At 43.8% G+C, this 12003-nt stretch overlaps 1 protein-coding gene across 1 annotated transcript; it reads right to left on the bottom strand.

Moving 5' to 3' along the window:
• Positions 1 to 1486: 1486 nt before the first annotated feature.
• On the bottom strand, positions 1487 to 2437 carry LOC142456255 (olfactory receptor-like protein OLF3). Its single transcript, XM_075557440.1, has one exon. It carries the CDS (start codon positions 2435 to 2437, stop codon positions 1487 to 1489), a length of 951 nt encoding a protein of 316 aa, XP_075413555.1.
• Between the last annotated feature and the right edge of the window lie 9566 nt (positions 2438 to 12003).

Below are 12003 nucleotides of genomic sequence, written 5' to 3'. Positions count from 1 at the left end.
CGTTCTCTTCTCAACGTTTCTTCTGTGTGTTTTAAGGTCATATGAAATAGCATTATACATAAAATAATGATACAAATTTCACTTATCTATTCATTTGTTTCAATGAGTACCTCTGTTCTGCGAAATGCATGCACATCAGTCGAATGGAAAATCAAATATGTTTCAATTCTTAGGCAAGGACTTTTACCAAATTTTTCCTAACACATTTTTATAACAGATGTCTCCATTGCACTGTATGGAGATTTCACAAAATTTAAAAATAAATAAATATCAGATCATAGTTCAAATATAACAAAGCACATATTTTATATCATTTATTCATAATTAATATAAAATCTCTGTGTCAGAAAGAGTACAGTTATTTCAGCCCAAATTTTCTGAAATTATTCTATTTTCAGTTTCTAGCATAACCAGTATCTTAATCTCAAGGATAAACAAATTTATTTGCTACATGTTTCATTGAGGTTAGTACATATTTCCATGAACAAGACAGAGAGAGGAAGAGGTGCAATGCCTTTTACATTCATAGTAGAGTCACAGGTGGTATAGTTAGAACAATGGTTGGCTTCATCAGACAAGCGGTGGTCTGCATGGAGCCAACACTAGCGAGAACCATTGTGAGGAGGTCAGTGGGCAGGGCAGGGCTTCACTTCGTTGTGCACAGGGTCTCCATGAGTCGGAGCCAAGTCCACAGTCCCTGAGAGCAACATATGGCAAGCACTTTACACAAAGTATCTGTATTATTTATACCACACTGCAAGGTCTCCACTATTTCATTATTGTACCCAAAGTAAAATCTAAAGTGTTAAATGTTTAAATAATGGACCAGCCAGCATAGCTCACAGGAGGGAACACGACTTGGTCTTGAGCCTTCTTGATGAATCAAAAGGGGCCAAGTGAAGTCCAAAGAGCCCTGGGTACCTGATAAATAATCCTTGAAGAAGAATCTCTCCTAAGAATCACTGACACACAAATTGTTGAGTTTGACCGACAAAAGGAAAACCATTCATCATCTTCTTGTTGTTAGTTCCAACTCACAGTGACCCGATGTCCAACAGTAGGGAATGCTGCCCAGTCTTGCCCCAGCCCCACAATTGTTGTGCTTGAGCCCATCAGTTCAGTCATGTGTCCACCCACCTTGTGGAGAGTCTGCCTCTTTGTCACGGCCTCTCTACTTTGCCAAGCACGTTGCCCTTCTCCAAGGTCTGTTCTCCCTGACAACATGTCCAAAACATGTAAGATGAATTCTCACCATTCTTGCCCGTAAGGGACATCCTGTCTGTACTTCTGAGATAGATTTGTTTGTACTTTTGGCAATCCATCATTCTTCCAATATTCTTTCGTGGCGCCATAATTCAAATGCATAGATTCTTCTTAATCACACACAAGAATAGACCCTCACAGTCTTGTCCAGTGTCAATGTGGGAGTCCTGTCCACACTCGTCTGGTCTCCTTTCAGGATTTGAGGATTGATAAGAAGAAGTTCTTAGAGTGTTTGTCCTTGACCTCTAAGTTTCTCCACAGCTTTCCTCAGTGCAGCCATGACATCCTTGTTCCTCAAGCTGTAGATCAAGGGGTTCAGCATCGGGGCCACCACAGCATAGAAGAGGGCCACCATCTTCTCCTGTTCTATGGAGGAGGCAGACTGTGGCCCCAGGTAAGTGAAAATGGTAGCCCCAAAGCACAGGGAGACCACGGTGAGGTGAGACGCACAGGTTCCGAAGGCTTTCCTTCGTCCCTGGGCTGAGCGTATGCGCAAGATGGCAGCCACTATCCGAGTGTAGGAGAACAGAACCAGGAAGCAGGGAAGCATGATGACCAGGAAGCCAGAGATGGCCACCGTGATCTTGTTGAAGGAGATGTCCACACAGGATAGGCGCAGCACAGCGAGTGTCTCACAGACAAAGTGATGAATGGTATTGTGACACATTGGGAGCCGGAAGGTGATGATAGTTTCCATCAGTGAGTTCATGAAGCCAGCTGTCAGGCAGCTGGTGGCCAGTCTCACACACAGCCCTCCATGCATGATGACCGTGTAGTGTAGAGGGTAGCACACAGCCACATACCGGTCATAGGCCATGGCTCCCAGCAGGAAGAACTCAGACCCGCCCAAAGCCAAGGACACACATAGTTGGAGCACACAACGGTGGAAAGAGATGGACTTTCGGGCTGAGAGAAAGTGGACCAGCATCTGTGGCACAATGCTGCTTGCATAACAAAGATCCACAAAGGACAAGACACTGAGAAAGAAGTACATGGGAGTCTGGAGCCGTCTGTCCAGTCTGATGAGGAGGATAATGAGGACATTCCCCACAATTGTCACCACATACATGGCCAGAAACAGGACAAAGAGGGACACCTGAGTTCCCCAGTCACTGGACAGCCCCAACAAGAAGAACTCACTCACCCATGTACTGTTTTTATTTTCCCTGTCCATGAGCTTCTGAGGACCAAACAAACGAAAGATAAAGGAATAAAAAATCAGGGGAATCCAAAATTGGGTCAGGGGATTTAAGCCTCCTACCTCTCAGATACTTTTAAAGTTCTGCTAGAACTTCTCCATCCAATGAAGACCCAAATTCTGCGCGAACACGTCCATGGACCAGGAATGTGTTAGCCACAGCACTGCAGCTAGAAATCAACAAGAAAAGAAAGAATTCCATTCTTGGAATTCCGTTTTCTGGAACCTAATTTCTTCTCCTGAACATCTGATCTTAATTGGAGAACATTCTATGCAGCGTTGAGGTTTCAACTCTTACTTGAGTTAGTTGTTCTTATAGTAGGTAACGAAGTCCTGTTGATGGAGTGGGTGAAGTGTTGGGCTGCTAACTGATAGGTTGTTGGTTCAAATTTATCAAATAGTCCCTGGGAGAAAGATGAGGGAGACTGTTTCTAGAAAGATGTACAACCTAAAAAAATTACAGACACATAAATTCAAAGAAGCAATTCTCCTCTGTCCTATCAGGTTTCTATGAGTTGGAATCCTTTATGAAATAGAGTTTTGGTTTGTTTTATAGAAGGTAATTCCTCCCTTTCTGAGAAGAAGGTTGTTGATATTTTCTTAAATAAAATAAAAAATGCCTAGACCATATTATCCAGATTTTGGATAAGTTGCAGTACTGATAGGTTCTATTTGGTGATTGGCTCTTCCCCCCTTTAGACAGCTCAAGCATTTTCTGCTTCACCTCACCTCAGCAGAACAAAGTCACGGAAAACATGAGGGGCTGAAGCACTTGTCCTGTCCACCCTTGAACTGAGTGGCCTGCAGCTGACTTGCTCTACTGTGTTGTTTACTTTGAGGGCCCCAATAAGAAGTTCCTTCTCACAGCACTGGCCCAGTCAGGTGACATCCTCCCAAGATGGACAGGTGCCAAGACCAGGACCACTGAGGGAAGGTGCACATTCCTATTGAAACTCACCACTCAGGCCTGCCCTCAGAAGCGTTCAGTAAAGGGTTTAATGGTGGCTGGTTGTTACTTGGCCATTGGAATTTCCTCAGGGAAGAGCAGCTCATCCTTTGCCAACATGAGGGGACTTCCAAAAGTTCTTGGGAAAATAGAATGAAACAATGAGAGTATTTTTCCACTGAGATTTGAAAGTTCATCAGCTGGACCCGACCTTACCAGTGAGCATGGAAGGGCATGGGACACATCCTTTATTATGAAATAAACAACTACACACTTCCTATTCATAGGAAGCGGTAGAACTTCCCCTATGGGTTTCTGAGACTATAACCCTTTACAGGAGTAGATAACCTCACCTTTCAGGTGGCATCAATCATCACAGGACATAATTCCTTTTTTGTTTGCTCACCCAGAGAGGAAAGGCTTCTAACTATAGCCAATGGAGGCAGGTGAGCGTCTGAGTACGTGGGGAGAAGGTTTGACAATGCACCCCTGACAATTCACTTCGCACAATCATGTGTGCACAACTGTACTACCTTCCATATCAGAGTGATACAAGCTAAGATTTTGGAGGATTAGGGGCTGAGTACTTACTCTGTGCTAAGTAATATAATAAATATCTGATATACCCAGTGATACAGCACGATACCGTATGAGACATTTACAACACTCTAAAGTTTAGCTTAATCTCCCTCTCTCTCTTTTGTCCGTCTATTTGTTAATATGATTTTATTTTCCTTGGCTGTAGCTCTGACAATTGCACAACAGATATATGCCAGCGGACATGGAAACAAACCTAACAGCCACAGCAAAACCAAACAGCTAGTTGTCGGCCCACGGTAAATCATAATTCCTAATGGAGGTATTTTTTAATTTAAATCATTTCATTTGGGGCTCTTGCAGATATTATAACAATACAATTCTTATTTTTAAGATGGAAGAATAGGTGAGATGATCATAGATGCAGGAGTCCACAGGTAGACAAGGCTTTCCTAACACCTGCGATGCTCTTTTATTAGGCCACTTTTATGTGCTACCTTGTGTTCACACAGAAACTCTGCGTAGATCAATACAGAGTTGTGTGATCAGAAGAAAGGAATATGCATGGTGTGTGATCAAGACATGTGTGGGTCAGAGTTGCTCACCTATTTTTTTTCACTTTTCCATTTTTATGCTGAGCAACTAATCAGAGTAGCTGAATTAAATGGGGAGCAACGCAGCATCAAGATCTGAGGAAGGCTGATTAACAACCTGCAGTGTGCAGTTGACATGAACTTGCTTGCTGAAAGTGAGGGAACTGAAGCACTTGCTGATGAAGATGAAGGTCTGTAGATTTCAGCATGGAAAAAAATCCTATCCCCTCCCAACTGGACCAATAGCTAACAACATGGTAATGGTAGAAAAGACTCAAATTGTCAGAGTTTTATCTTGCGTGGATACATAATCAATGCTCATGGAAACAACAGTGAAGAAATCCAAGGGTGTATTGCATTGGGCAAATGAACCCTACAAGACCATTTCAAAGTTTTGAAAAGCAAAGGAGTTACTTTGAGGATTAAGGTACACCTGCCCCTAGCCATAGTGTTTTGGATTGTCTCATATACATGTGAAAGTTGGACACTGATTAAGGAAAACCATAGAAAGATCGCTGCATTTGAATTGTGGTGGGGTAAAAAATAGTGAAAGAACTATGGACTGCCCAAATAACAAACAAACCTCTCATGAAAGACATATTCCAGCATAGCCCTTAAAAGCAGCGATGGCAAGATTTCATCACATGTATCAGCAACTGACCATGCAGGAGGAAGAGAGAAGGATAAGTAATGCATCTGGTCTGGGGAGCTGAAGAAGAATGTTGAATATGCCACAGAGTGCCAGAAGGAGAAACAAACCAGTCTTGAAATGCAACCAGGATAGTCCGTCACAGCCAAGAGCTGAGGGACCTGGACTCACTTACGATGGGCACGTCATCAACTACGAGAAAAGAAAGATCAATTACTAGGGGGGGAAATCTATTGTGTTTGGTACAGCAGGTCATAAAATATGAGAGAATCCCTCCATGAGACTGATTTATATACTATGCACAGCATTGAATTCAAACATAATTGTGTAGATGGCACGGGACTGGGAAAGTTGCATTCTGTTGCACACAAGATCTCCACGAGTCAGACCTACTCCCTAGCAACCAACAACAAGAACATATAGAGCGTGACCCCAGGCACAGCACAAGAGCAGTCACTGTTAAAAACTGGAGAATTGATATAACATACACATCAAAGACATATGACCCAGGCTGAGAGAAGTTCCTTCCTTTTGCTTGAGAAACTGAAAATTGCAAAAGCCAGAATGGCCTGGAGTAGATTTCATCAACTTACCTCTGCAGCTGATGCCGGGCCTTTGAACTCAAGGTCAGCCAGCAGAGGAGGAGGAGGAGGAAAAACACGGGTCAACCCTCATCCAAGAGCATGCATTTTGCAGCATGCAGATACCTAGCCTCTAACACAACTCCAAGGGGTGGCCATGTTACACACGCAACACTGACAGCAACCTCTCATAGACGACCTGTGGAGAAGGACCTCCTCTCTCTCCAAGTACAAAGGAAGGGCTGTGGTGATCGGCTGTTATGGAAACAAGCAGGAAACAATATTTGAAATGGGGAATCCAGAGGGCCTGTTTTTATAAAACACCGTCCAAGAACAGCCTGGATGGTCTAGACAAAAGGATGTTGGCAGGAAGGAAAAGGTATCAAGACAATGGATGCTGGACTGAGAGCGGGCTGTCGTGTTATAAATGGTGCCAACGCGCACTGAAGCTTGTGTCGAGAAATACTGTCACACGAAAGAGGAGCAAACAGCTCCAGTAGAGAGCGAATGTTTTGAGAATGGCAGCAAATATACAAATGTGCTTGACACAATGGATGTATTAAGAATTGTAAGAGCCTCCAATAAAATGATTTAAAAATAAATAAGCGGGAAAACAGAGGAGCAAACAGATAAGGCATAAAGGCAAGCTACAAGAAGGAGCTGTTGAAAAGGGAGCCATGCCATCGTGGTCATCATGCCAGACGCAGAGGCAAAGAGCTGAAGGGACGTGCAGAAGCACCAGTGTGGAAGACCAGCAGAAGTTCTTCACTCCGCGTCACCTTGGATGCCCTCAGAGCACACAGCTGTCCACAACATCTTCTTATGCCTATTAGCTGAGCTGTAGGGAGCCCTGGTGGAGTAGTGGGTTACACGGTGCTCTGCTAATATTAGTAGTTCAAAACCACTAGCAGCTCTCTCCTCCCATGGAGATTTAAAGCCCGAAAACCCAGGAAGGCAGTTGTTCTCCCCCTTATAGAGTCACCAAGAATTGGAATCGACTCAATGGGGTGAGTTTTGAGTTTAGGTGAACCTTCAAATACAAATGTTCTAAATGCCCTTCTCAAAATTAGAACATAAAAAATTATCAGCACTAGCCAAAATTGACCTTAGCTCTCTTAAATTTACCTACCTAAATAGATAGGAAGCTAGAAAGGCAGAAATGATAGAGAGATAGATAAATGATAGATAATTCTGAAAGAGGAAGTTATGCAAAAAGGGAAATGGGGAGGGGAAGGAATATACTGAGATGCAAATAAAAATAAATAGGTAAATGCATTGATATTCATGGGGGAAACATAAAGTTAAAGAAAGACAATTATGTATTAAAAGATAATGGGAAAACAGAAAAAAATAAAATAGGCATGCAGTGAATAATTTAAAGAAATATAACTGAAATCAAATTAAGGAGAAACGGAAACTGTGGAAAATGGGAGCAGTGACAGTTTAAGCAAACACATGCCATTGACATTGGGTCCATCTGCCTTGGCTAACACGATGTTAACTGTGTTGCCATTCAGCCAAGTGCATTCTCTTTCACACGGCTTTGCAGTGAACGTGATCCTAGACTTTGGTTCTCTCATGTTGGAAACCCTTCTCAAAACAGAGTTGCCTGGGAGTCTGACAGATTCTCGGGAACTTTGAACAGCGAGACCTTTCAGTACATCTCCACCAACACAAAGCAAAGTCTCTAAGATACACTTATTTTTGTTTGAATTATTTAAAGCCCAAAAGCTCCCTCAAAGGTTGAAATGCATTTTGCTCAGGTGCAGACCCTTGGCATTACTGAGTTATTTCCGCATGAGCATCATCCCTGTCCTATGGCTACCTTTTCCACAATCTGCCTGTGACGACAGAGACAGACCTCTGTGAAGAACCGTGTCTGTATCACTGCAGCTGGGACAAGATAATCACAAACCCTCAGCCCTTACACAGAGCTCCCAGAAAGGTGTGGAGCACAGCTGGAGGAGGAGGGAAGGGACAAACTCTGATTGAGCACGAGGGGGACCCACCTGTGATGAGAAGCCTGACCCAATGTTGGCTGCAACTACAAATCCTTGTATTTAATGTTGCCTGTACCAGCTCCGTGCCTTGGGGTTATTTTCATGCAGCTCAAGTGTTTCATACTCATTTTAAGAGATCCTTTCCTTTAAGTTGCCTGCTTTCTAGAAAACGATCTCCCAAATTCCAGAATACCAGTTTTCCATCTGTAAAAACAAACTATGGTGTAAAACATCCCTCTCAAAATGCAAGGACTTCCTTATCAAGACATAATGAAAATAACAAAGGCGATCATTCCATGAATATGCAGGTGGAAGGAAACTTGGGAGTTTTAGAATATTGCAGGAGTAATATGTACAGGAGAAGCAACCCTTCAGCCTGCAGGAGCAGAGCCTGGAACCAGGCAGACGATTGGTGGGCAGTCGTGGAAAGCAGTTCAGTCAAAGGATGCTGGTCCACGCACTCATCCTCCAGAGCAATGTTGAAGGGGATAAAAAGAGCTGCTCTCAGTGGGGGATCCCACTTTCCAGAGGCATCCTGGAGAAGAGACCCATCAGTAGGGAACCAGCCCCTGGTACTGACAGGGAGGAGCAGGGATCATACTTATCCCATGAAGTGACGTGAAGGATGCTCAGTGCTCCAGAGGTCCCCAAATCAGATGTTGCCAAGGTGACTCCAACCCATGGTGACCCCCATGCGGGTCAGAGTAGGACTTCCCCATCCATAGGGTCCTCACTGGTGGGTGTTTCGCAATTAGATTATCAGGGCTGCTTTCTTCTCCTAAGGCACCTCTAGGGGGATTGAACTTCCAACTACACTGTCAGCACCCAAGCACATTAACGGCTTGCACCATCCAAAGACTTCCACCCGAGGCAGAGGTCCTTCCAATCACCTGGAAAGTGCAGGCTCCCTAATGTGAGCACGGAGTTCCGTGAATGCGCGTCACAGCATGCCTGGAGAACACAAGGGAGGCCGGGACAGCAGAAGCCCAGTGTCATTATCCTTGTTGCTCCATGAGAACTGAAGATCCAGTGGAGAAGTAAGACTCTCCTCTGAGGCCGCGGAGTAGCCTCCCTGTGCCTTGGAAGGATGGCAGCGGTGGGAGACTGGTGGAATTTGAAGCAAGTGTACTTGGTGTAAGCAACTTTCTCCAACTTTAAGGGTGAACTCTCCAGGGGCCAATTATGCTTTGTTTACAAGAGTTCTTTCTTTTTCCTCCCCTTCCCTCTGGTCACTTCTACACCCAGCACCTAAACTACTTGCCAACTTTGTTCAGGGAAGTTTTGTTTCCTTCTCCCTGGAGTACAGGAAGGAGCTCACCACACCTTAATTTCTCAAGAGAGCAAATCTGAAGTCTTCGATGATAACCCTTTGATTTGTGAGAACTTTTATCCCTCCTATGGGCTTGTAGATGTGATTAATTTACCTGACACACAGCTCAACTGCATTTCACCACCCGTTTCCCATCCCTCTGTGCAGCGTGCACCTGTGTGGGGCCCAGGGAGCCATGTGGTGTATCACTGACCATCTGGCTGCTTCCTGTGTGGGGACGTCTCCCTGGCCCCATCCTGTAGCAATCCTAGAGCTTTTGCTTTGATTACTAGAGGAAGATGGCCTATCCTGTGTTTTAGTTAGATATCTTCATGCTCACGCTCAACTGTTGAATAATCATGTAGGAAACCCATGTAAAAATAACACCCATGAAGGTGAGCCACGTTGTTCACTGAGGGTCACAGAGGCCCAATGCATTGCCCTCCTAACTGGGAGTGGAAAGATTCGTTGGTGTATATTTCATTATGGGAGCAAGGCACTGCCTAAGGAAAAGGAGCTTGGTAGGCAGTCTTCTCACCGCTGGTTCTGGGAAGTGTATCGTTGCCTCTTCCCCTGGCCAGTAGACTGAGGAAACCTTCTTAGGCACAGTAACAATGAGCCAGGGACGGGACTTGCTATAGCTGGAGTTGGCTGGAGACATGGCATACAGCCAAGTCAACCCTGGAGCCCAAGGAAGGATCATCCTAGAGAATCATAGGAAGGAGGAAGAAATGTCAGGGCAGAAGGGAGGAGAGGTGAGCAGGACAGGTCCCTCCTCTTTACCTACTTGGAAGGTATTTTTCTGTATAACATCTAGCTGGAAAACACATTTCTGTCACTTATAGGAAATGCCCTTTTAAAAAGGTTATTGAAATATAGTTGACATATCATCCACTTGTGTGTTTCAGTTATATTAACAACAATTGGATATTTATCACTACAATCAGTCCTAGGACATTTTCTTCCTCCTTGTATCCATTATGAGCTCCCTCTTTCCCTCCAATCTCCCCTCCTGCATCCGCAAATCCATCATTCCAGTTCCTGTCTCTATAGACTTACCTCTCCTGGATTTCATATTCTGGAAAGCATACAAAAAAATCCACCAAAACAAAACATTTTAAAGACCTACAACAAAATCAAAATAAACCAGAGCAGAAACATCACAATCAAAAAAAAAAAAACCTCAGGGAACATTAAAACTAGAACAAATTTAAAACGGGCCAAAAATGAGATAAAGGATCGAGTATAGCATGTGAGCCTAATTACACCTGCCACAATTGGCTGGCCAATACTCTGTCTCACAGCAAGGCTGCTCACACCCTCGACTGTGGCCAGAGGGTTTCATCGAAGGCTGCATCCACACAGGGACCTTGCAATTGGATGTTGGATTCTCCTGTCATCCATGGACTTCTGAGAATTGACGGTCACAGTCCAAACTCTGATAACATTTCCTCCTGGATATTTGGCTTCTTTTAAATGATCATTTTATTGGGGGCTCCTACAACTCTTATCACAATCCATACATCCATCCTTTGTGTCAAGTACATTTGTACATTTGTTGCCATCACCATTCTCAAAACATTTGCTTTCTACTTGAGCCCTTGGTATCAGCTCCTCATTTTACCCTCCCCCTTCCCTCTCCCCTTCCCTCATGAACCCTTGATAATATATAAATTTTTATTATTTTGTCATGTCTTACCCTGTCCGATATCTCCCTTCATCCACTTTTCTGTTGCCTGGTCCCCAGGGAGGAAGTTATATGTAGATCCTTATAATCTGTTCCTCTTTTGGGTCTGCACTCCCCCTAATTCATAATGATATGATATTTTGTTCTTTAATGACTGATACCTGATCTTATCAACATCTGGTAATCACACAGGTAGGTGTGCTTCTTCCAAGTGGGCTTTGTTGCTTTTGAGCTAGATGGCCAATTACTTATCTTCAAGCCTTTAAGACCTCAGGCACTTTATCTTTAAATAGCCAGGCACCATCAGCTTTTTTTCACCGCATTTGTTTATGCACCCACTTTGTCTTCAGCGATCCAGTCAGGAAGGTGAGCATCATGGAATGTCAGTTTAATAGAACAAAATATTCTTGCATTGTGGGAATACTTGAGGGGAGGCCCAATGTCCATCTGCTACCTTAATACTATTAACCCTATTAATATATGCACATAGATCTATTTCCCCACCATCACATATAAATATATTGCATATGTACATGCCTCTATTTAGACCTCAATAAATGTCCTTTGCCTTCTTGGTCTTTCCTCTATTTCCTTTTACTTTCCTTGTGTCCCACTATCATTCTCAGCCTTCATTTGGGTTTCAGTAATGCCTCTTGGTTACGTTGCCCTTGATCAGTGCCTACCAAGCCTCTTACACACTCCTTGCCACTGATTTAGGATCACTTGTTTTACCCTTGTCCCTGGGTTGCTTAGCACCACTTCCTTTCCCCCACCTCCCTCTCTCCCATGTCCCCCCCGGAACCATCAGTCCCATTGTTTTCTCTACCAAATTGTTTATCCAGCATATCTTAAATAGATAGACCTGCAGAGATAATAATATGCACAAAAAAACAAGACAGAGCAAAGTAATGTGAGAAAAGAAAACAAAACAACAACAACAACTAAACAAGGACAAAAAAGAAAAGCCTGTAAATAGTTCAAGGTCTGTTTGTTGACCTTTAGGTGTGTTTCCAGGTCGAGTCTGATGGGGTGCCACGCCCCTGGCCCCAAAGTCTATTTTTGGTACTCCCTTCTAACTTCATTGTTCTGCTCCCCTTGCTATTGTTCGCATGCCCTTAGTGTTTTGCCTTGGTGTGGTGGGGTCAGATCAGGAGCAATTCTCACATTTTGTCTCCAGAGTTGTCACCTGTAGGGATATGAGTCAGTGAGGGATGTTGCGTCTCATAGTGGGGCAGGCTAT

The sequence above is a fragment of the Tenrec ecaudatus genome, chromosome 9 (assembly GCF_050624435.1).
Source record: "Tenrec ecaudatus isolate mTenEca1 chromosome 9, mTenEca1.hap1, whole genome shotgun sequence".
Lineage (NCBI taxonomy): Eukaryota > Metazoa > Chordata > Mammalia > Afrosoricida > Tenrecidae > Tenrec > Tenrec ecaudatus.
This window is presented reverse-complemented; position numbering and strand designations above follow the sequence as displayed.

Bases quoted from the DNA above. Each gene is read 5' to 3' on its own strand.
- LOC142456255 (XM_075557440.1), bottom strand. From the start codon at position 2,437: ATGGACAGGGAAAATAAAAACAGTACATGGGTGAGTGAGTTCTTCTTG.